The following is a 25,489-nucleotide window of genomic DNA, read 5'->3' as shown; positions in this document are numbered from 1 at the left end:
CTCTAATCTTTGAAATGTCCCAGAACACAGGCAAGGTGGCTTAGTTCACACACCAAGCTACAAGGGGTGACTGCCTCTCCCAACAAGATTTTACTATATTTAATAGCATTTTTAAAAAGCAGTATTAAAAGCATGTTTTTTGTGGGGCGCCTGGGTGGCTCGGTCGGTTAAGTGACTGACTTCGGCTCAGGTCACAATCTCACGGTCCGGGAGTTTGAGCCCCGCGTCAGGCTCTGTGCTGACAGCTCAGAGCCTGGAGCCTGCTTCCGATTCTGTGTCTCCCTCTCTCTCTGCCCCTCCCCTGCTCGTGCTCTCTCTCTGTCTCAAAAATAAATTTAAAAAACATTAAAAAAAGTAATAAAAAAAAAAATAAAAGCATGTTTTTTGATTCTTCTTTCCCCCTGAATCTTACCAAAAAATTTCAAAATCAACCAATCAAACCCAGTGGTGGGAGGGCGGGGAGGGCTACATGGCCAGCTGAAAACAAATGTTTTCGCTTTTCTCCCTTCCTACCCTGGCCAAAAGACATTTGAGACCGGCACCAGTAAGATAAAAGCGTCAACATTCGTCTTCCTTTTTTTTTTTTTTTTTTTTTTTATTAAGAAAGCATGCAAAAAACAACAACAACTTGTGAGACCAAACACCCCCTTGCCAGCCTGCACCAATGCAAAGCATTATGGGTGGTATGAAGGACTCACCAAACCAGAAACATGGGGGTTGAAGAGAGGAAAGCAAGGATGGGTGGACCTATATCAAGCAACTGCTCCTTCTGTCCCTCTCCTCCAAATTTCTCCCCTATTTCCTCTTGTAGGCAGTGAGCTCCTGCGGTTTTGCACACATCACCCAATACAACAACAACTATACTTCGAGCCCAGCAATGCCGGACTCTCCAAAAAAAGTAGTATTCTTTCCATTTCATGGAGGGGAGGGGAAACTGAGGCCCAAAGAGGGTCAGCTTTGTCCTGTGCCATTTAGCAAGGCTGAGTTTAATAGAAGGGAGCTAAAAATCTCAGGAGGTCTGAGAGCCGATCTTCAGCCCTAGTCCCAAATTTCAGTTACTCCAGCTGCCCGCCAGAGCCTTAATGAGACTAGTTTTCAGAAGACACAGATGAATTATAAACAAGGAACATTTACATGTACAATTTAGTCTACCCTCGCAGATCCTGTGTGGATCTGAGTAGAAAAGGGGCTTAGAAAAGAGAAGTGATCATCACTCATCACTTGTAAAGGGGGAATCTTGGGGAGAACAGATGGCAGGGTGTATGTAGGAGGCACCTTGACTGGAAGGAATAAGGAACAGATGCCTAGAATAGGAACACGGGGCAAAGGCATTTTGCCACCCTCTAAGAGAAATTCTCCTTTCCCCAATGGGAAATATTATGTCATACTTCAACCCCACTGACTGCCCTCCAACACAACAGGGGATTCAAGCCACTCATACCCCCATTTCTTACAAAGAACTTCACAGAAATAAAGTGCTCTTTAGTTAACCGCCCTTTCTTGCCCCTTTGCTTCAGCCTTCTTCAACAAGCTCTCGTGTATAACCCCCTTACAAAGAGAGGGAGGGGTGGGTGAGGGGGAAAAGCCGAGGAGCGGAAAGCTAGATCTCCTGGAAATCATCGGTAAATAAAAGAATGTGAACGAAAAGCAGAAATCACAGAGAGAGTGGCCTTGTCCATTCCTTACATTTTGTCCTGTAGCTTCCAGAAAGCGAACATTCAGGGAAATGAAAACAGAAGTAAAATTGTTTTTCCCTCTCATAACTAATATTCAACAATTAACATTAAGTACACACTAAGTACTTTGCAACAGTAACTCATGGCCGCTCCTCATTGGAGAGAAGTTGTCCCCGTACCTTATTCTGGGAGTCTCCTTTGATCCTCATAAACTCTCCCCTCTAGATTACGTACTCCCCACAACCTATCTCCTTCAGCCCTCAAAAGCCTAATCGCAAAAGCTTCAGCCCCAGAGATCTGGATTCGGAGAGAAGTTATTTGCCCACATAGTTAAATAACTGCAATGTTCCCTACCCATGTGTATGCTGACTCCTATTTCCTTCCCCCACCCTCCCACCACTACCACTAAAGGTTCGGTTCTGCTATGATCAGCGGGAAAGAGATTCCCATGTTGTCCTAGCATAGGATGAGACTAAGAGGGTGAGAATGGCTCACTTTTCTTTCTTGAGAGTTCCAGAAAATGGGGGAAGAAAATAAAAGGGAAGGAACTGAGCAAACAGCTGGAGGAGGACAAAATAAAATTTGCCGAATGGGCAAAAGGGATTGAAGGATCATTTGTAAATGCAAATAAGAGCCACAGTGGATTTCCAGAGGAAATTATGTTTGAAAACTCAGAAGGGTTGAACTGAAGCCATCTCCTAAAAGCCCAACCTAGACTGAATGGTTGTCCTCGTCCCTATCATAGAAGCAGAGTTCCGGCCAAGACCAAATCTATCCCCAATAGACAGAGGGCTAGGAATGAGCCAATGGAAGTTTCTAGTAGCATATACCCAATTTCTGACTGTTTTATATTCTATCGCCCCTCTACAGTACTTGACTCGACCCACCCCAGACCTCTTATTCCACTAGGATTTTATCGTCACCCTCCATCGCTCTTGCCCTTGATGGGGAGTGAGGCTCGGCAGAAGGAAGGATTGGAGATATAAAGGGACAAGGAAGAGCTCGGAGGACAAAATTAGCACCATTGAGTAAAACCTGCAAATTTGCGGCTGCCAAGCAGTGTTTCAGATCCCTTTTACTCGATAAGGTGGCTTCTCTAGGACTGGACTGAACTGACAGGAACAGAAAACGATTTAGGGCCAAAAGGTGGGATTAGCATCGAGTTTCTCAAAGACAAAGGTAAATCAAAGTTGGAAACCCTTCTCTGCAGCCATCGGGGACTCCCCTTCCAGCCAGATGATTTTAAATTAGCAAGGGGTGGACATGGTCCGTGGAGTAGGGACAGGAGACTGGGAACAGCATATAACCAATAATAATAATAACAATAATAATAATAATAATACCATAATAAGAATAATAATAAAAGAATTAGGGGAAAAAAACAAGAAGAAAGAGGAAGAAGGAGGCAGGAAAGGGGGGGGTTATCTTCGGCAGCATCTTGCGGTGGCTTCTCTGACAGAGCAAGAAAAAAAGAGAATATATAACTATATACAGGCAAGGAGGAAGGGATGGGCTGGGACTGCTCTTGCCCCACTGCCAGACTTCACCACCCAGCCTTGGGCTCGTGGCCACACTCCGTGATGCCCTAAGTGATCAAGTCCCAGTCGAAGTCATCAGGGATCTCCTCATTGGCACCAGGAGGTGGAACCGGTGGCCGAGGGACCATATGGTGTGCTGTCGGAAAGACAGGAAGAAATTAAAAGGAGAGCGGACGGGAAGCTATTCTCGCAACCTAGACAGGCAGTGCTCCGCCCCAAATAATTCCACGAAGGGCTGGAGAAACTATTGTCCTTATCAGCCCAGAGTTATTTTCGTTGCTTAGCCACCACTCCGGCTGGGTCTCAGGAAATAAACCAGAGTAAACAGGGTTGCATGGCAATGTCATAGTAGGCAGGCACTAAGAATTATACTTATGAAGACCACGTAGCAATGAAAAAAAAATGCACAGAATGTACTGTTATATGAAATCACAGAACAGAAATTTGTATATGTACTACACGGATAAGGAACACATGAAGAAAGTGTCAGATGTCACCCGAAACACTGAAAACACTTGGGGTTAGGCGGGAAAATAATAGTGATTTAAAGTGAACAACCAGTTAATTTTATACTATTTATGGCAAGTTACGATCTTCCTTCAACTCCCCCCCCACCCCGCCCCCACCCACAACAGAGATAGTTCAGTCCCAGGCCCCTGATACTAGAAGCCGGGTGACAGGAATGCAGACATGGGCACAAAGCAGGTACATCTGTATAACATGTTCATTTTAACTGCCTGAGCATATCTCCCATCTAGATTCCAAAGCTAGACATAAATGTTCTCCATCTTTTGTTTATATGGATGCTTTTACTTCCTTTTGTTATTGCAGGCACAAGTTACGTTTAAAGCAAATCAGTCTTGAGGCGCCTGGGTGGCTCAGTCGGTTGGGCATCCGACTTCGGCTCAGGTCATGATCCCATGGTTCATGAGTTCAAGCCCCGCGTCGGGCTCTATGCTGACAGCTCGGAGCCTGGAGCCTGCTTTGGATTCTGTGTCTCCCTCTCTCCCCACTCACACTCAGTCTCTCTCTCTCAAAAATAAATAAGCATTTTTAAAAAGACTTTAAGAAATAAATAAATAAAGTCAGTCAGTCTTCCTTAGGCTTCCAGGACCTGTACCTCCCTAGCAAGGGGCCTGCCCTCTGGCCTTGGAAATCATGAAGGCTCACCCACTCCCAGCAGGGGCAGGTAAAAAGGAAAGAGAAGGCAGGCTCAGTGCCAGAGGAAAACAAGACGACTCGTCAAGGTAGACAGCGTTGGGTTGTTGGAGAAAAAAGCTTCCTGGCTCTTACCTGGGCGATTGTATCCTGCTGAGTCCTGGGTGGGGATTGGGTACATTGGTGACGGGCCAGGGTAGAGGTGGGGGGCTTGTGGGTGCACATAAGAGTTCACTGCCAAAGCAAGACAAGAATTATTTGAGTTACTTGAATATGCTTCACTATACTCAATGAAGGAGGGCCCAATAGAGAAAGGAAAGGGAGTAATGCTTCCTCCTCTGAATGTCTTCTCCCTTCCCTACTCTGTTCTGTAGCTCCAGCAGGCGTAAAGGCTTTCTGCAGGAGCTATCAGTCTTCCCCACTCCGTGTGAAAAGGCACCCCAATTGTCCCTAAAACTGTGAAATATCATAGCTATTAGAAGCATGACCCAATATAGAAACATGATCATTGAATCCCTCATTTCACTGGTTTGAAGCTCACGTAACTAACGAATCTCAACTCCACCTGATATGATTTGGGTAGGGGTTGCTGAGACACAAATTTGGAATGGCCCCTTTCCCTTCCCTTTCCTTAAGTAATTCTAGTCTCCCAAATTAAGGTGTACGAAGGAATCACACAGGTTTTCCGTATAGGACTTTACTGACACGAGAGCTGTTCAGTCAGTCAGCATAGCAGCCAAACTAGTCCCACCGCCCAGTGTGGGTCACCGCCCATCAGACGGTTTTTCTCAATTCCCCTCTGCCCTCTGCCTCCCCCCCCTTCTCATTACAAGCTCCACCCCCTTGGCAACTTGCTTTGTTCACTACCTGGGTTCATGGCTGGCTCTTGCTTGCCGCTGGTAAGGGCACAGGAGTCAGCGATACGGGCAGGGGCTGGTGGCCGGTGGGAGCCCCCCTGGGGGGGCACGTGACCAGTCTGAGTAAGGAAGTGGTTGAGCGAGTCACACAGATTGGCAATGTGATGCTGGTCGAGGCTCCAGTTCTTCTGCTCTGCCTGTCGCAGACACTCCATCAGTTCTGCAAACAGAGAAGCAAGAAATGCTACCCTCTGCAGAGGTCCCCAAGCCCCTACCGGATCTACCCCCGTCACTGTTCCAGCCACATCATAAGTCAACACCACTGACTATACTCATTGCCAGCAGTAATTGACATCTCTTGGGGCTCTACGTTTTCAAACTCTTCTTCTAGTTGTTCCTTACTAAATTCTTCTTATAACTTCCATCGTACTGGTAAAGAAAAGAAAATTTCCAAGTGAGTGAGTGAATTAGCCGTAGTCACACCGGTAGTAAGCGGTGATAAAACTACAAAATGGCGGGGCGCCTGGGTGGCTCAGTCGGTTAAATGACCGCCGTCGGCTCAGATCATGATCTCACGGTTCGTGGGTTCGAGCCCCACATCGGGCTCTGTGCTGGACGCTTGCTCGGAGCCTGGAGCCTGCTTCAGATTCTGTGTCTCCTTCTCTCTCTGCCCCTCCCCCACTTGTGCTCTGTGTCTCACTTGTGCTTGTGACTCACTCTGTGTCTCAAAAATAAATAAATGTAAAATAAACAAACAAACAAAAAAACTGCAAAATGGTGGTCCAGGTTTCTGAATTCCTGACAGCCTTCCCTCTCCGGGGACAGAAGTGGTTAGGATAAAAACACCGCCATACTTTGAGTGCGTTAAGGCAAAATTAATTAAAATTACTTTGAAAAGAACATCGGCATCGTCCACCCTATGAAATATGGAGGGGAAGCAGTGGAGTCCTTCACCCTCAAACTTCCCCTTCTGGTTCTGGTTCCTACTGGGTTTTCTGCTAACACTGTCTTCCCCTGCCCTCCGGTTACCACCTTTTCACCACTAACCTGAGAGCTGTGACTGTTCAATGCTGGACCAGTTGAGCCGATTCACCATCTTAAAGCTTTCCTTTAAGGAGTCGATATTGCAGCACCAGTCAGGAGGAAAGGCTGGAGACAGAACGGGCAAGTGGGTAAGAAACGGAGGGAAGGGTAAGCCGGCAGCCAGCCGACGGTGGGCCGCCCGCATGCCAGGTCCTCAATCACATCACAAACACCATCTCGCAATCTCCCTCCCTGGAGACTGAGGACTGGTAGAGCTACCGGCGCTCTAGGGATGGGCAGCCTCGAGGGCAGGCCGGAGACTACGTCCAGCAATCGAGGCTGGTCCGAGAATTCCAGAAGACAGAGCCCCAGGTGGCAACTTCGGCTCACTCAGAGGAGCGAACCGTAACTTCCGAACCGACCGCATCTCCAGGCGACAGTCCGAACCGGGGGGAGAGGAGGGTCAGTCGGCCCTCCGCGGGGCCTCCCGGCACGTCCTTACTCACCGAAGCCAGTACTATTGACAGGAGCCTGGCCTGGTGCCTGCTGTGGCGGCGGAGGCGGTGGCTGGGCAGGATGGGCGTGCGGGTGGTGCTGGTGCGGGCGGTAGCCTCCGTGCTGCAGTGGGGGTGGGTGCATGGCCATCACGGAGGGAGGCCCGTAGCCCTCAGCCCCAGCTTGCTTCCCCCCTGGGGGGGTACAAGCATCCGGGCTCGGGGTGTGCAGCGGGGGCGCGCCCCCGACAGTCGAGGGACCCTGGGCCGTTGCCTGCTGCTGCTGCTGCGGCTGGGACTGTTGGGGTGGCGGCTGTGGCGGCGGCTGCTGCTGCTGCTGAGGTGGCGGCGGCTGCTGCTGGTACATGTAGTAGTTGTTGGAGGGCGGCATGTCCCCCAGGAGAGACGAAAAGCCTGCGGGGCGGGAGCAAGCAGGAGAGCCAATGGGGCAACGCATTTTTCGGCCAAGAGGGATTTCCACGGGCTGGAGGTGGGAGGCCAGAAACCCCAGGCTTCAAAGGGTAAGGGCGTTCTGGGACAGCAAGGGTCCCCTGGGCCCCGTCTGCCTCCTACCACTCCCCCACCTCTGCAGGTTTCACAGACAGAGGGAGGGCCTCGACAGCGTGGCAACTGCTGAAATTTCAGCAAAAAGATCAGCATGTGCCTCTTTGTGCTATTCTTCGGAGACCTGGCAGGAGGCCCGGAACCATGGTCTCAAAAGAAGTCAGAAATCAGGTGGAGTTTAAAAAGTAAATTATAGGGGCGCCTGGGTGGCTCAGTCGGTTGAGCGTCCGACTTCGGCTCAGGTCATGATCTCTCGGTCCGTGAGTTCCAGCCCCGCCTCGGGCTCTGTGCTGACAGCTCAGAGTCTGGAGCCTGTTTCGGATTCTGTGTCTCCCTCTCTCTGACCCTCCCCCGTTCATGCTCTGTCTCTGTCTCAAAAATAAACATTTAAAAAAAAAAAAAAAAGTAAATTATAGGGCACCTGTGTGGCTCAGTCGGTTAAGCGCCTGACGCCTGATCCTGGCTCAGGTCATGATCTCACGGTTCACGGGTTCAGGCCCTGCATCGGGCTCTTCGCTAACAGTGCAGAGCCGGCTTGGGATTCTCTCTCTCCCTCTCTCTCTCTCTGCCCTTGCCCCACTCTCTCTCTCTCTCAAAATAAATAAGCATTAACCAAAAATAGTAAATCATAAATAAAGCCATTGGGGTGCGGTGGCTCAGTCGGTTGAGTGTCTGACTTCAGCTCAGGTCACGATCTCACAGTTCATGAGGTCAGGCCCTATGTCGGGCTCTGTGCTGACAGCTCCGAGCCTGGAGCCTGCTTCCGATTCTGTGTCTCCTTCTCTCTCTGCCTCTCCCCACTCGCATAAACAAACATTAAAAAAATTTTTTTTAATAAATAAATATAAAGCCACTGGGCATCTATTCTCTCCTCTTCCTTACTATGTCTACACTCTTCTGCTGTTACCACCATCTCAGGTTCACTATCAACAAATGGGGTTGGGTGAGGCGTCGAGTAAGGCTGGATTAACTTCTCACACACACTGGGCAGGAAAGAAGTAGACACTGAGGCTAAGGGTTTTCAGCCACAATTAAACTTGAGTGAACACTGTAGTCCTTACTCAATCTCACTGTTCGCTTTATTTCAGAGAGCCCCTCCCTGCTCCCCACTTCTGATCAACCAATCATCTGCCTTGGACTCATCCCTCGGGTAAAGGGGGGATAGAATCTTGGAGCTGAAGCCTTGGCCCCCACCTCTAATTTCTTTAAAAAACAGAAACATACAGGAATCACAGAGGGCTGGACCAGATGATCTCTCAAGGAGCCTTCCAGTAAAAACTTTACATTACTCTCCTGTGGTAATGCGGGAAAATTGAGTATGGACTGATATTAAGGAAGTATTATTAATTGTGTTAACAGTGGGCCACCTGGGTGGCTCAGTAGGTTGAGCGTCCGACTTCGGCTCAGGCCACGATCCCATGGTTCGTGAGTTCAAGCCCCGCGTCGGTCTCTGTGCTGACAGCTCAGAGCCTGGAGCCTGCTTCCGATTCTGTGTCTCCCTCTCTCCTGCCCCTCCCCCAATAACCAAGTCTTCATCATTAAGGATGCATACTGATATCGTATCTATAGGCGGGATGATATGTCTGAGAAGTTCATTAAATTACTCCAATTAAAAAAAAAAAAAGCTGGGTGGTAAATGAAACAAGCTGAACAAAATACTGGTAGCTGTTAGGGGCGCCTAGGTGCTCAGTCAGTGAAGAGTCTGACTCTTAGTTTCGGCTCAGGTCATGATCTCATGGTTTGTGGTTTTGAGCCTTGCTGACAGCATGGAGCCTGTTTGGGATTCTCTCCCTCCCTCTCTCTCTGCCTCTCTCTTGCTCACACACGCGCACTCTCTCGCTCTCAAAAATAAACAGGGGTGCCTGGGTGGCTCAGCTGGTTAAGCATTCAACTCTTGATCTCAGCTGTGAACTCACAGTTCTGCGCTGATGGCACAGAGCCTGCTTCAGATGCTGTCTGTCCTCTCTGCCCCTCCCCTGCTTGTGCCCCCTCTCTCTCTCAAATGAATAAAGAAACTTTAAAAAAAAATGTTTTAATAAATTAATTAACTAAAAACATACATTGGTAGCTGTTAAAACTGGTCTGTGCTAAAGCTGGAAATGTAAGGGTTTATTATACAGTTTTCTCTAGTTTTGCAGATGTTTGAAATTTTTCCTACTAAAAATCAACATAAATATAAAAATGCTAAAAAATTGTCTCACAATATAACGAGTTCTGAGGGTAAGGATACCACTGCTGCCCCCTCGTGGCCATCCTCTAAATGACCTGCGTTCAGCCATAAAGTCACTGCCCTTCGTCTGGAAAGGGGAATCCCTCCAACTCACTTTCTGAAGCTAATAACCTAGCCTGCCTCTTGAAACGGCTGTCCTTCAGAACTAAGCCAGAAGAGCTGGGCTCCAAATAATTTTATTTTATGAGATGCTTCCCCTGACCAGTGACCACCCTCCCCTTGTATTAAAAATAAGATAAAAGGCCAGGGCGACTGGGTGGCCCAGCGGATTAAGCGTCCAACTCTTAATTTCGGCTCAGGTCACGATCTCCCAGTTCGTGAAATCGAGCCCCATGTGGGGCTCTGTGCTGCCAGCACAGAGCCTGCTTGAGATTCTCTTTTTCCCTCTCTCTCTGTCCCTCCTGCTTCTCGTGCTTGCGCGCGCTCTCTCTCTCTCTCTCTCTCTCTCAGAATAAATAAATAGACATTAAAAAGTTGAAAAAGGGACACCAGGGTGCCTCAGTTGGTTAAGCATCAGACTTCAGCTCAGGTGAGTTCAAGCCCCACCCGGGGCTCTCTGCTGTCAGCACAGAGCCTGCTTCAGATCTTCTGTCTCCCTGTCTCTCTGCTCCTTCCCAACTTGCATGCTCTCTCTCTCTCAAAAATAAACATTTTTTAAAAAACTAAAAAGGGGGGGCGCCTGGGTGGCGCAGTCGGTTAAGCGTCCGACTTCAGCCAGGTCACGATCTCGCGGTCCGTGAGTTCGAGCCCCGCGTCAGGCTCTGGGCTGATGGCTCAGAGCCTGGAGCCTGTTTCCGATTCTGTGTCTCCCTCTCTCTCTGCCCCTCCCCCGATCATGCTCTGTCTCTCTCTGTCCCAAAAATAAATTAAAAACGTCGAAAAAAAAAAAATTAAAAAAAAAAAAAAAAAAAAACTAAAAAGGGGTGCCTGGGTAGGTCAGTCAGTTAAACGTCCAATTTTAGCTCAGGTCATGATCTCACAGTCCGTGGGTTCAAGCCCCGCATAAACAAACTGTGTCAGCTGTGCTGACAGCTCAGAGCCCGGAGCATGGTTCGGATTCTGCGTCTCCCTCTCCCTCTGCCCCTCCCCCGCTCATGTTCTGTCTCTTTCTCAAAAATAAAGAAACATTAAAAAAAAATAAGACAGATGGGAGAGAAGAGAACGTCACCACCCATTCAGAAGTACAAGTATAAGCAGAAGACGTTCATGCTCTCATCCCAAGTGCAGACTCACCATGCTGAGAGGAGGAAGATTTCTCCAGCATGGATTTGTAGAGGTTGCGAAAGGACCAACTTAGATCCTGAAAATTGATCTCTGAGTAGGAGAACTTGAAGTCATGGTTGGTATTATACAGGGGAGGGGGACCCTCAGCACTTTCTCGGCCTGGAGCCCCGGCTGCCACTGCTCCGCCATCCACAGATCCTGTGCCCTGCAAAAAGGAGTAAGAAAGACTTGATGCATGTCCTAAATAAGGACCAAAACAGCCCTTGAATGGTCACCAAGCTCTCTGGCTTGTCGTCATCCTCTCCTGACTTTTCAGTGAATGAACATCACTTTCTCCTTCTGTCTCATTTATTCCTACCACGATTACCTCTAGCCCTTTTCTTATGTTCCATCCATCTTCCCTTCTCCTAACCTTCTGGCTCCCCTTCTTCTCTTCTTACCACTTTATTCCTCCTGATCATTCTCCAAGTTCTGTTACGTCTACCTCTCAGCTTCCCTCTTGTGCTTTCCCCTTCCTTCCCAATTTATCTCCTACTGCATCACAAATACCCAATACATAGTTTTGAGCTGGCAGATATATGAAACCATTCAACTGTCCCCCACCCCCATCCACCCATCCCTATGCACCTGACACCTCTACTTCTTACCTGGCTATAGCTGGTGATAGATGTGGGGCTCTGAAGTGACATCTGAGGATTCCCCTCGGAAGGCAGTGAGGCTTCTCCACTCCCTGGAATGCCTCCCCGTGGGCTCTTGCTTGCCTCCTGTTCTGGCGAGTCTTGAGATAGCTAAGGATTGTGAAAGAACAAAATCTATACGTAGAAACTAAACATCCTCCCAAGACCCATGGTTTCACCTCTGCAGGCATTCCTCCTTTGCCCCAAACATAGAAAAGGACTGAAGATACAGGAAAGGATGCGGAAGGAGCAGGTGGAGCAGAAGCAGCCCCTCCCCACGAGGTGGGGACTTACATCATCATCTGGAGGGTGTCTTCTCTTCCGGGAGATGTCAGGGCAGGTGTCGATCGTCCAGTAAGAGCCCTGGAAGGAGAACCCATCCCCACAGAAAACAAAATCATTACACACGGAAATTCTCACCTTTGGTAAAGTAGATACTTAGGAGAATTTTCACCAACAATTAGTCATATTAAGAAAAATAACTGGAGAGGGGTATCTGGGTGGCTCAGTCAGTTAAGCGTCTGACTCTTGGTTTCGCCTCAGGTCATGATCTCAGGGTTTTGAGTTCAAGCCCTGCATTGGGCTCTGCGCTCACAGTGTGGAGCCTGCTTGGGATTCTCTCTCTCCCTCTCACGCTCTGTCTCAAAATAATTAAATAAACTTGAAAAAAAAAGAAAAGAAAAAGGAGGGGCACCTGGGTGGCTCAGTCGGTTGAGCGTCCGACTTCAGCTCAGGTCACAATCTCGCAGTTCGTGAGTTCGAGCTCCGCGTCGGGCTCTGTGCTGAAGAATCACACAGAATCCTGAGGGAACTGGCTATTTTTGAGGAGTAAATATGTCCTAAAAGCCCAACGAGTATGTCAGAGGTATGCCCAGTGGTCCAAACATAGGCCTGGATTGTTCTGGAGGGCCAAAACATTGGTATCTAGTTCAAAGAGCTGGAAATGTCCAGACACAACCCTTCCCTTCTGGGTGATCTGAGGCAAGGCTCTCCTGAACTCTAGTGTCCACATCGATCCAATGAAGAAACTGGTCTATCTCTTTTCCCCTTCTTTTCCCCTTTAAAGATAAAAGTCATGGGATTTTTGTACAGAAAAGTTCCTACAAAGGTTCTGAAGTCCACCTTTTACATCTAGAAAGAGTACCACACATTAAAAAAGACAGCATTAAAGTCAACTTTACCATAAATAAGTCTATTGAAAAATAAGATTTCACCATCTTTCTTTTTTTTTTAATTTTTTTTTTTTTTTGTTAATGTTTATTTATTTTTGAGAGAGGGAGAGACAGAGCGCAAGCTGGGGAGGGGCAGAGAAAGAGAGGGAGACACAGAATCCGAAGCAGGCTCCAGGCTCCCAGCTGTCCGCACAGAGCCCGACGTGGGGCTCAAACTCATGAACCGTGAGATCATGATCTGAGCCGAAGTTGGACGCTCAACCGACTGAGCCACCCAGGCACCCCTTTCAGCATCTTTCTTAGTCACTCGTGCCAGTGGAGGCCCACAAGCTTGATAGCCACGCTGTTCTTTTGAGAAAAAATAAAGCTGCTTCTCTAATTAACATGATTTCCTCTTCTGGATAATTAAAACAGCCACAGGACTCTGGGCTGTCAACTACTCCTCTCTCCTTCCTGCCCCTTCTTTCAATGCTTACAGGAGTGTCTCACCTTCCCAGGGTCATCCCGAGGTCTGGGCACCTTCCGGAAACACTTGTTGAGAGAAAGGTTGTGCCGAATTGAATTCTAGGGAAACAGAGAAGCAAGTTAGCTTTGAGCATTGTGTAAAGCAGAAAATTTTCCAATAGGACACAGAGGGACACCAAAGGACATAACACACAATAAAGTTCAAGTACCAAGCAAACTGAGCACCTCTTTACTGATGGAGGAACTTACCTACTAGACAGCAAGAGCAATGAGACACGAAAATGCAGAAGTCAAACTGATGGGAGGTAATGGCTACAAACTTGACCACCAGGTGCTTCCAGTATATAAAAGAAGTATATAATCTGATTATATAGTTTTTCAATCTTTCCACCCAACTGAAAATAGGTTTATAAACGCCTCAAAATCACATCTGTCCAGGGGGGCCTGCGTGGCTCAGTCGGTTGAATGTCCGACTTCAGCTCAGGTCATGATCTCCCAGTTCGCGGGTTTGAGCCCCGCGTCGGGCTCTGTACAGACAGCTCGGAGCCTGGAGCCTGCTTCGGATTCTGTGTCTCCCTCTCTCTCTGCCCCTAACCCACTCACATGCGGTCTCTGTCTCTCTCAAAAATAAATAAACATTAAAAAAAAATGCTTTTTGAAATCACGTCTGTCCAGTTTCTTAATTCATTCTATCCGTGGTCAAAGAATAACACTTGAAAATGGTTTATGTAAATAAAAACAAAACATAAATTAGGAGCAAAACAACGGCACAGGTCCACCTTTTGTTTTCTCAACCGCCCACAGAATGCTCACATTTGGAGGAAAGAAGCCACGTTGCCTATGTGTGCTGGGTGAGGTTGGGGGTTGTGGTCTGTGGCGGGGGCATATCCATAAAGGAAAACCTGAACGCCTTTAATAGTCTCCAGCTCATCATCTGGTTTGTACATTAACTGGTGATTTGCAGAGCGAAAGAACTGCGTTAGAGTCCCAGTCCTACTCAACAATTGGCAGATGAGTTGCGCTTCTAAAAGACTGAGGACATCAGTCTTCCTTCTCTGCCTGGAAGAGGAGTTTCCTTCCTCCTTTAGCTCCAGCCAAACAACTTATCCTCTTAGGACTTGCTTGGTGGATGACGTGTTGGTGAAGGACATTATTATTATTATTATTATTATTATTATTATTATTATTGGCATACGATTCTTCAAAAGATGAGGATTATGTGCAATGAAGCTTTGGAAATCTGATGAGGCTCCTACCTCTAGGTAGGAAGGAGCAATGCCATGCCTTGCACAGTGACTTGAACATAGCAGCGTGGCAATAAGCATTTGTGAAATGAATGAATCTCCTTTTTGAGGACTCAGAAGATAAGAGGGTATGACGAGCAACAACCATCCTGCCGTCCTCATAACTACACTCAGTAGCTCGGTATCCCTTGGAGTTCCCCTGATATACCTTATGAAAGTTGTTCAACTCTGAAAAAGAGTAGGGGATGGGAAATGATAAGATTTTTAAGTTCGCACATCTCTGAAACAGGTCAGAGCGAACCGGACCAGGTTATAGGAAGAAACAAAAGTCGAGGAAAAGGTTGTCAAGGGCTGAAAATAAGCGCAGGCTACAGAAGCCATCCCACCTTCCAACCGATGCCAGCGTTCTTGTAATAGGGGAAGTTGTCACTGATCCAGCGGTAAATCTCGCTGAGGGTCATCTTCTTGGCAGGAGAGGAGTTGATGGCATAGGTGATGAGGGTGGCATAGCTGTACCGTGGTTTGCCATCCTGGTGGACAGCTGCCTCGTCTTTGCTCAGGGTGGCATTAGGATCTGTGGGTGAGCCCGGCGGGCACTTGCGGCCGCCACCTGGAGGCCCAGCCTGGGAGGCACTCCCAAGCTTCTCAATGGTAGCTCGAAGGGTCAGCTGGGGGAGCCAGTCTATGGAGGTGAGGCTACTCTCTAGGTCAGAAGCCATGGTACTTCTGGGTTCTGCACAGAAGAGAACAAAGGGGAGAGGAAAATAGAATAGGGGAGTGTAACCTCTGCTTACTAGCGGCAAATAATATTCAAATCTTTGCGCTTTCAGGGAAGTAGAGTTTCTTCGCACTATAATTCCCACAGGAGACTGTCATGGGAAGGCCCTCAACCAAGTGTTCCCAAAGCCCCCGAACAACGTATCACCAATCGTCCATCGGATGACAGATTGGTACTTACCTTACATCTTAACGTAGGACAAGCCAATAGGACTCCCTCCCTTCCTTCAGGACTAAGAGAGATATCAAACCACCCACGGAATTGAGCTATTCCCTCCATCCTCCTTACTTGAAACCCTGCAACATAACATTTTAAACTATGTAATTAAGAAAACAAAAACAAAAACTTCATATACCAGGTAAAATCAGCCAAAGTCTACTCTGCGATCATGTGACACTTGTTTGATTACATACAACATCCCCGATAGATAGCACAAGTGAACATGTAAAGAAAAACAGTCTGAGTAAACACAAATGCACACTAACGAAGCACACACCGACACTGCTAATGATGTTTTGTGTCAGCTCTATTTGAGCACGCACCCTGTTGATTCCCACACATGCGCACCTGAGGCACATGAGCTATATCCCAAGCATAAATTGCATATGACAACCAGCAAAGGACAGATTGGACGCGAAACACACACGCAAACGGTGGCCCACGTCCCCAGAGATCGCAATCGGCTACACAACGTACATCACCAGCAGAGCACAAAGTCACACACAGAGGCAACAGATCCTGAGTAGGGCTGCCCTCGCACCTTTAAGGCTACCCCTGGCGAGCTCCCGCCCACAGACACCAAACCAACACCAGGAAGAAGGCATCAGCAAGGACCTCCCACCTCTCAGCCCGCCGGGCTTCAAGGAGCCCGGGAGACACCCGGCTGCGTGCACACCGGTAACAATCAGATAGCCCGGCTAAAAATAGCCACTCCAGGGCCAAGAGCTGGCTCCCCTTCTCCCGCCCTCCTCCTCTCTCCTTCCTTCCCAGCCAGGCGCACACACACACGCTCGCTGCACCTCCGTGCAAACTCCTGGCGCTGCCAGACCGCCCACGCCTGATGTTTGCACACCCTGCTGCCACCCACACCGCCTGGGCGCTCCTGCTGGCGGAGAGGTGTAGCTAGAGTGACGTCTCCGCGGGGGAAGGTGAAGAACGCAGGGTGCTGCCTGTACTGCAGGGTCTAGAAAGGCTGGCAGGAAGCGCTTGGTAGCCATTTGGCGCTCCCCTACGGCCCATGCCGGCAAGCCCCTGGAGCACTTGCTGCCTGACGGGTTTGTGCCTGCACCGCCCGGGGGGATGAGGGCCGGTGTTTCTTTCTCGTGCCCCTGCTGACAGTCCCACCAGGGCATCTGTCGCGAGGAGCCGGGGCTGGCACGCCTCAGCATTCAGAATCCTGGGCAGAAACACATCGCGTATGTGATCTCTAAATCCGCACCCGGATAATATGCACAAGCATGGCACACACAAATCCACACACTTTGCAGGTAAAAAAGCTCAACCCCAGATACGACCGCCGAACCCTCTCTCCGGACTCCAACACACCCTTCAGGCCGTCAGCTCACTCTTTGACCGGTGACCCTTCCCCTTGAGATTCACCCTTTCTCCTCAGGGTCAGAGTTCTCACTCGTGTCCCTCTTCCCCACCCCACCCCCCAGGTCCCCGCCCACACGATCTTTGCATGTACACACATGTCCCCCGTGCTGTGGGCCTCACCAGCGACACACCCACTCCACAACGCTGAGGGAAACACCTTAGTGCCTCAGGGGACTGAGCAGCAAGAGACCCAGTTGAAACCCAAGAACTGTTGACAGGAGGAAGGAAAAAAAAAAAAGGCTATGTTTATAAATAGCATCATGAAGGGGCTTCCCCTTCACCCTCAGCTTCTCTCCCCACCATCCTCCTTTTCAGCCCACCGCTACCATCTGGCCTTAAAATCATGGAAACCTCGGCGGCTCAGCCGGTTCGAGCATCTAACTCTTGATTTCAGCTCAGGTCATGATCTCATGATTCATGAGATCGAGCCCCGCATGGAGCTTGGCATGGACAGTGTACAGCCTGCTTGGGATTCTCTCTCTCTCTCCCCCTCCCTCTCTCTCTCAAAATAAATAAATAAACATTAAAAAAAAAATCATGGAAACTTGGGAACTGATAGGGACATCTAATCATTCCAGGAAGGGTCAGACCTCCTAGCACATTAGTAAGTCAAAACTCAGTAACATCTGGGATAAAGCAGGGCACCTGGGGCAATAATCGGTCCTACAGCTGGGTTTTCCCAGCTGAACAGTAACATGACAATCAGCAGGTTCTCAAGGACCAGAGTTCCCCTGGATCCTCCCCAGAAAGGTTGGGGGTGGGGGGAGGCCTGTAAAGAATCCCCCATTATCTCTTGCTCAAGATCCCTAGGAAACCTCATCTTAAGAACACAGAAGACTTCCAGGATGCTTCATCTGAAAGTCTCCCCACGTTGGACAGGGACAATCTACAGAGTAAATTTCAAGTGGTTTACAGAACCCCTGTGGCACATGCCGATCACCGTGAATTCCAGAAGGGGAAGCACTCTCAGCCTTTTGCTAGTTGTTCTGTGCCCTGCCCTCTCCACAACCCGGCAAGCAGGTTAGGAGAGGTTAAATTTAACCTCTCGGCAGCAGCCTCCCGGTCAGCCCTCCAGATACCACCCAGCGCTCAAAATATATCTTAACCTTACCAGTTACAAGACGCTTGCAGCAAAAGGTCCTTCTGATCTTTTCGCACCATTCTCCCTTTACCCATCTGACTTCCTTGCCCTCGCCACTTCCCCATTCTTGAAGGGCAGCCTAATGCATAGGATCTCAGAGACTGAGGTTCCTCGGTTCTATTCCCCACCTTGACACTGACTCACCAACACTAAATGTCCCGAACCACCCCTTGCTCCCTGAAGTCCTGATGCCTCGGTTTCCCCCTTCAATAAAAGGGATGGAGTCATAAACACTGCCAAAGCTTCCTCCCTGGAGGGAAGTGAATGAAGCTTAAGGAGCTGGTGGCTGCCACGCATTCCATGCTCCCCAAAATAATGGCACGAGGCTAATGTTCAAGGCTATTATTAGAAAAGCAAACAAGAGGTACTTCCATGTCTCAGTCCGACCAACCTAATTACCCAGACCTCTCTCTCCAGGTGGGCCTCCTGCCACTGGGCTTGGGCAGAACCTGAGTCAGGCTACATTCTTCTCTGCGTGCTGGAAGACTGAAAGGAAATACCCATAGAAACTGGGAAAGGCAGCCAGAGGGCAGGCTCCATCAGATCCACAGGACCTCTAAGGAAGACTACAGTACTGGGGGAAAGGCTGAGAAAAACCGAAAGACACTCTGTTGGAGAGGAAGACTGATCCTGGATGAGACATGTAAGATCCCAAATAAGAGGCACGGTTTTCTTCCCGCTTTATCTGAAAGGCCAATAATTGTTCCCTGTATGGTGCCAGGTCAGGCATTAAGGAGCGATAACTCCCTGCCACGTACAGAATGCCAAAACTAACAGAGCAGTGGTTAAGTTTACCACATTACCAATTACCAGCCAGGCCGCCTGGGTTTCAAGCCTGGCTCCACAACCCACTGGCTGTGCCAGCGCAGGCAAGTTACTTAACCTCTCTGTGTTGCAGTTTCTTCTTCTATAAAATAGAGATGATAACTGCACCTACATAGGGTTGTTGTGACGATAGCCTCGAGTTGATATTTTCAAAGTATTTAGCATGTGTTATGTAAGTATAGCTATTTTTTTTTTTTTAATGGGGCAGGAGGGGAGAGAATATTAGAAATTAGAAACTAGAAAACAGACCAGAGAGGTAAGACTGGAAGCAGCAAAGCCCGCCACGGTTTACAAAACCTGCGCTGAGCTTGCAGTAGCTTTCGGGATGTCAGAACCCCAAACTTTTCCTTGGGGGATCGTGTCACCCCAGTGCTGACCGAGGCCAGGACGAAGTAAACTCCGAAGATGAAGGAATGAGGGCGTATCATCTCTTGTTTTTCAGCAAGAACCAGGTCTCGTCGTAAAAGACACGATCTGGAAAACGGCCCTTTCCGAATCGTAGCTAAATCCAGGCCCACAGCCATCTGCTTCTAACGGATTCCACAGAGGCAGGGAGAATTAGGGAAACCCAGTCCCGGCTGGGCCGTTACACGGTGCGGTGGTGGGACACCTGGTAGTTCTGGGACGTGGTTTGCCCTGAGCCATTCGACAGGTTGCATTCCAGTGTCTGGGAAAGCACTTTGTAAAGAAATAAGCTGCTATTACACCACAGTCGGCTCTTTTCAAGAGGTGGGGGAGGGAGTCCTAGAGTTGAGAGCCAAGGATCCTCATGCTTTTGAGACCAGCGACATCAGAAATTAAACTCGGGGCGCCTGGGTGGCTCAGTCGGTTGAGCGTCCGACTTCGGCTCAGGTCATGAGTTCACCGTCCATGAGTTCGAGCCCCGCATCGGGCTCTGTGCTGACAGCACGGAGCCTGGAGCCTGCTTCCGATTCTGTGTCTCCCTCTCGCTCTCTGCCCCTCCCCCGCTCATGCTCTGTCTCTCTCTGTCAAAAATAAATAAACATTAAAAAAAAAAAAAGGAATTAAACTCTCCAGCTAGTTCTAGAAGAAGTGGCCCCCAGGCTGACCCTGAGCTGCCCTGCCGCAGGAGATGACTTTCATGCAGCCATTCATGAGGGTTCCCACCGGCCAGGGCAGGCCGAGCCTTTTCTCCAAGCAGAGCATCCTGACCAGCACCTTCTCTAGGTCCTTGCACAGGAGCACCTGCTTCTAGAGGCCTACCAGAAACATAGGATTCTGGGTGATTGGAGGTTTCGTGTGAAAAGTACATGCGTAACTGTCTCCACACACACGTAACCACTCGAAACACAGAGGAGCCACATTCACCTGAATTAAGAAACACGTGCACACCCTTCTATAGCACAGCCGTAGAAAGCCGGATCGTAACCCTGCCTCATACACGACTAGCCGGTAGCTTCCAGGACCAAGTACGTGCATTTAGGGACTCAGGCAGCCCCCCACGGCTCAGACAGAGAAAGAAGAAGAAAACACCAAAATCACGTAGGATGAAGCCTCCCACTTGGTTTGGCTGTGAGGTGCCTGCAGATGATGAGGTAGATACAAATGGCACAACAGGAAAGCTAGCGACCCCGGGCTGAAAGACATACTGCTGATCGCAGCGCCCCCCTCCGGTTCTGCTATTGGGATTTCCTGGCACAGTTCTCCTGCCTTTTCTGAAGAGTCTGGGCTTTGATGATTCCTGCTCATGTCTCGTGAGAGAAAACAATATAAGCTTCCAGAGACACGGAACCGAACAAGAAACAGGAAGGGGCAAGATGAAGCTGTTAGGTGCTCTTCTGAAAGAAAACTCATCAGAGGTCAAATCTCCCTGGTGGTCAACTGATTCGGATGGAAGAGTGGAAGGAGGCTAGGCAGCAGCACCCCTCTCTTCCTATCCGGGATCTACCTTTTCCTGAGGACCTGTCAGTGTAGGGCAGGAGCTGCGGAGGGCACAGGGGCAGTGGTACGGGGCCAGCCCCAGGGAGGAACTTCAACCCAGGAGTTAGACTTCCCTACACCCTTTCTTCTTGCCTTGGGACATGCGGGCTGTCCCTTTTCCCTTTGGAGTTTATTGCCAGAAGATTTTATTCCATCCAGGAATGGGAATGTCACAAGAGAAGGCCTCCTGGTGTCTAGGAAGGGTGAGTGGGGACAGGCTGATCATCTTGTCCAGGAGACGGTAACCACAGGGGTGGGAGAAAACACTCTGCTGGACATTAAGCTGAGGCAGGGTTCCAAGGTAAGAAAATGCAATGCCAATGGAGGCTAGTCAGGTTCAGGCTCTGGGATGCCACGATGACTTTGGGGAGGGCCCACTCTGGGGTGAAAAAAGCCCCCAAACGGAGGAGGGTATAGGAGTCCGGTTGGGATGTGTCCATCATTATTACACCGTATGGATGGCGTTGTGAAAATGCAGGTGTTTGCTGATCTTCCTCTGCCGTCAGCATGAAAACGTACATTTCGCCAGGGACCTCAAATGACTCCCATCCGTCTAGTCCTCAAACGCTAAAGAAGCCCATTTCCCAGAGCCTGGGCGGCAAGATGTCAGTTTGAATCCCAGAGCTTCCTCAGAACACATTGCCCTGAGGATTCTCGGAGTTATTACTCTACCTTCCCCAGCAGTGAAACCCACGAGCCACCAGCTCAGCCCCTACACCCACTAGTACCTAAAGAGGACAGAGAAGGTGAAAGAGAGCACTAACCTGTCTCCAAGGTTCCCCCAGCAAAGGGAGGGAACCACCTGGTACTGGAGTTTGGGGTTGGAGGGACTCCCCTCTTCAAAGGCAGATGAAGCGTGTCATCCTCGGTGGCTCTTCCGGTACTTGGCTGAGCATCCCAAGCTGGGGAGGGGAACCGGGTCCCCTGAAGGTGAGGAGCGGAGGGAGGAGGGGGAGGGGGAGGGGGAGAAGGAGGTCCTACCTGGGGAAGGTGGCACACCCCCCACACCCTGCCTGTTCCCCTGGGGAGGAGGGGAGGAGCCTCTCCCAACCAGGAGTTGTCTCCTCCCCCTTGGGGGAGTCCCCCTCCCCCCCAAAGTGGATCCTTCGGGAGTGGAGGGCTCCTTGTGTCTGCTGGAGATCTGAGCGGAGGGGCTCTGCCCTGTTCCACTGTCTAGGTACAAGGAAGTTGAGGGGACAGTTCTTCCCCTCTCCTGAAAGGCTGAAAGCCGACTCCTCTTCTGTCCCTGGAGGGTCCCCCGCTTCTGAATGCAAGGACTCCTCTCCCCCGTGAGTACTGGATAGGATGCAGGGCGCCTACTCCACAGGCATTTCCCCCTTTTCTCTTCGCCTCGAAAAGTCCTGAACTGCTGAGAGTGTGCGTTTGGAGGGGTGGAGGCACGCTGGGGCGGTCTCACTCGGTCTGCTTCCTTTAGTAAGATCACCCCTTTCTACTTCTGGAGGTCTATCCCCGGGCCAGGATGGGGGTTTTCCTCGCCCCTACGAAGGAGAGAGTCTCCCCTCCAGGGGTCTCTCCCTTGCCTCGCCCAAGTGGTGAGGGTCTTCCCTCCGGCCAGGAGAGAGGCTGCTCCCCGTCCCCGCTCCCGCCTCCGCTCCGGGGGTGCCCCCGAGGGTGGGGTTTTCCTACTCCCCGCTCTCCCTGAGCTGGCCTGGGCAGCAGGGTCCGGGAGGCCGCGGCTCCCGTCGCCGGTCCCCGGCCACTGTGGCGGCAGCGCCTCCTCTAGTCCCGTCCCGTCCGGTCCGCTCCCTCCGGCGCGTGAGGCCCCCGGCGCTGCCACCTCTCGGGCTGCGGCCAGTCCGGGCTCCCGGGGAGCCTGAAGGCGGACGGACAGTGTCAGGGCTCGGCTCGGGCTCGGGCTCGGCTCGGCTCCGCTGCAGGCCCCGGCTCCTCCCCGGCCTCCGCGCCGCGCTCCGCGCCCCTCCCCCTCCCCCGCCCGCCCGGCCGCCGCCGCCGCCGCCTCCCGGCGCGGGTTAAGGAGGAGCGGGCGGCGCCGAGCCGCGGGCAGCGCCGCCGGGGTGCGCCGCGCAGGGGAGAGCTGCGCGCGGCCCGCCGCCCCGGGGGCCGCGCCGCCGCTCGCTCACCTCCGGCCGCCCGGCCGCCGGGCCCCGGCGCGGGACGGCGGCCCCCTGCTCTCTCCAGCGGGACGGTCCCTCGTAGGCGCCCGACGCTGTCAGCTGCGCTTTAAGGAGCGCACGCTGTCGTGTTCGGTACCCGGCGGATCCGAGACGTTGTCTCCGGCATGTCTCCGGTGGGCTTCTCGGTCCCCTGAGCTAGTGCATGCAGCGTATGGCGTTGGGACGGGTTTAACGTGTTAGCCTGACCTCATCCTGGAGTTCAGGAAATGCTTGCCGAAGGAGTGAAGGTGTCAAGGGATAAAGGGGCATGTTACGGAGAACACTCTAGACTAAACTCTGCGTAAACTTGTGCAAGGCCCCTTTTCTATGGAATCTTAGTCAGAGGGGAGGGGACCTTGATACCAGCCCTGCCTACCCACTAAGGCGGTTGCAAGGATCACAGGAGATAGGGTGTGTGAAAATGCTTTTTAAACGGTACAGTATACAAAGGAGGCAAAATAGGATTATCGTTCAGCTCGCTTGACGATCTTATACCTTATCCTGAGTGTCAGACAATATAGGATGGTATTCTCTGCCCCTTCCAGAATAACCGCCTCCCAGAGGCAGAAAATGCCACCAGGGAGCCCACCTCCGCTTTTCTTTCCTCTTCCAGTCGCGTTATTCCTCTGGGAATTCTTACATGTTTCATCCTCTGGCCTGTTACACTTTTCTCAAACTGTCCTACTTTCTATCATATAAAACAATATGAATGCAAAAAAATATTTTCCATGAAATATTTGTTTGTTTGTTTTTTTAAACATTTATTTATTTTTGAGACAGAGAGAGACAGAGCATGAATGGGGGAGGGTCAGAGAGAGGGAGACACAGAATCTCAAACAGGCTCCAGGCTCCGAGCCGTCAGCACAGAGCCCGATGCGGGGCTTGAACTCACTGACCGCGAGATCATGACCTGAGCCGAAGTCGGCCGCTTAACCGACTGAGCCACCCAGGTGCCCCTCCATGAAATATTTGAATTGCTCAGAAAAAGACTGCATATTCAAGATTGTAGCTTGATGACATCATTTTGCCTTTACATAATAAAGTCTTATCGTCTGGCTAAATGTATCAGACTTTATCTAAATTATACCTATATAAAATTACGTTGTATTTACTATGTGCCAGGCACTGAGCTAAGCACTCTGCATGTGTTGTCACGTTTCATTCTTCTAACAATCCCACAAGGTACTACTATTACAATACCTATTTTGTAGATGAGAAAACTATGACTTAGCGATATTGACGATGTCTAAGTTTACATGATTAGTAACTAGCAAAGTGAGACTTAGACTAACAATCCAAGTGATTCCAAAGACCCAACTCTTTTTTTTTTTTTTTTAAGTTTATTTTTTACTTAGAGCGTGAGCAGAGGAGGGGTAGAGAGGGAGGGAGAGAGAGAATCCCTAGCAGGCTCCGTGCTGCCAGTACAGAGCCCAACATGGGACTTGATCTCACAAACCATAAGATCATCACCTGAGCGGAAATCAAGCCTAACCAACTGACCCACTCAGGCACTCCCAAGACCCAACTCTTAACTTCTGTTTCATTGCTTTGAACTGTCAGAATTAAAAACCGTCCTTAAACTTATCGAAACAGCAATGTATGAGGACAGATGGTAGGTACGCTTGTAATGAACATAGCATTGTTCATTACAATGGATCAATGGATAAACTTGTCCAATCACTGTGTTGTACACCTGAAACTAATATTAACATTGTGTGTCAACTACACTCAAATAAAACAGAAAATAGTGGCATTTCCTCTGTGTAAATAGAAAGCAGAAAGGTTGGGATTCCTTTCTGCATATATTTGTGTGTGTGTGTGTGTGTGTGTGTGTGTGTGTGTGTGTGAACACACATACATATATTTTTCACCAAATGCATATATTTTACAAAGAAAAAAAATCCTTAAACTTAAAGGAAGTGGAGTCCAGTTGAGCCTTTTCTTTCTCCCCACCCTTCCACTATCCAGATTTAAAGCTGTATTTTCCCCCTCTTTGAAACATTAACTCATTCTCCCACACACAGATAATTTGGCACCAAATGCTTCTTGCTATGTTTTGGATGTTTTGTTATGTTTTATTTATCAACCATTTCTATGTATTCCACAACATTTTCTATGTGTGTGGAATTTGGGGGGCAGGGGCAGAAAGGTAGAAGTACTAAAAAATGGGAAAGCCAGGGAAGGATTAGACTCTTTTCCTGGAAATTTAGAAAAAAGCTCAAGAAATTATTTGATATATACAAGATATTTGCTGCAGTATTATTTGCAACTGTATAAAATGAGAAAATTTGCTTAAATAACCATAATAGGGTAACTGTTAAATAAATAATGGTGCATCTGTATAATAGAATACTATTTACCTTTTAAAAGAGTAATTACGTTTAACTCTGGAAGGCAGGATTAGCGAGGAGTTGATTTTCTTTTTATTTCTTCTTTACCATTTAGATATTTTGCAATAGGTGTGTATTATTTTAAAGAACCAATTTTTTTAATTTTTTTTAACGTTTATTTATTTTTGGGACAGAGAGAGACAGAGCATGAACGAGAGAGGGGCAGAGAGAGAGGGAGACACAGAATCGGAAGCAGGCTCCAGGCTCTGAGCCATCAGCCCAGAGCCCGACGCGGGGCTCAAACTCACGGACCGCGAGATCATGACCTGAGCAGAAGTCGGACGCTTAACCGACTGAGCCACCCAGGCGCCCCTAAAGAACAAATTATTTTCATAGATCTGAATATAATCCAGTGAGAAAA

General features: G+C 49.5%; 1 protein-coding gene across 1 annotated transcript; it reads right to left on the bottom strand.

Annotated features, from left to right (window-relative positions):
- Positions 1–574: 574 nt before the first annotated feature.
- Positions 575–22,480, bottom strand: FOXJ2 (forkhead box J2). The gene is made up of 11 exons (XM_019464594.2): positions 21,368–22,480; positions 14,709–15,055; positions 13,103–13,177; positions 11,736–11,804; positions 11,412–11,552; positions 10,774–10,969; positions 6,759–7,160; positions 6,277–6,378; positions 5,240–5,449; positions 4,508–4,606; positions 575–3,350 (listed from the first exon to the last, which is right to left on the bottom strand). Exons 2-11 carry the CDS (start codon positions 15,039–15,041, stop codon positions 3,262–3,264), a joined length of 1,716 nt encoding a protein of 571 aa, XP_019320139.2. The 5' UTR covers positions 15,042–15,055; positions 21,368–22,480; the 3' UTR covers positions 575–3,261.
- Positions 22,481–25,489: the final 3,009 nt, after the last annotated feature.

This window comes from Panthera pardus, unplaced genomic scaffold, assembly GCF_024362965.1.
Source record: "Panthera pardus isolate Hobbes unplaced genomic scaffold, ASM2436296v1 HiC_scaffold_6, whole genome shotgun sequence".
Taxonomy (NCBI): Eukaryota; Metazoa; Chordata; class Mammalia; order Carnivora; family Felidae; genus Panthera; species Panthera pardus.
Note: the sequence above shows the minus strand (reverse complement) of the source record. Positions and strands in the feature narration are given on the sequence as shown.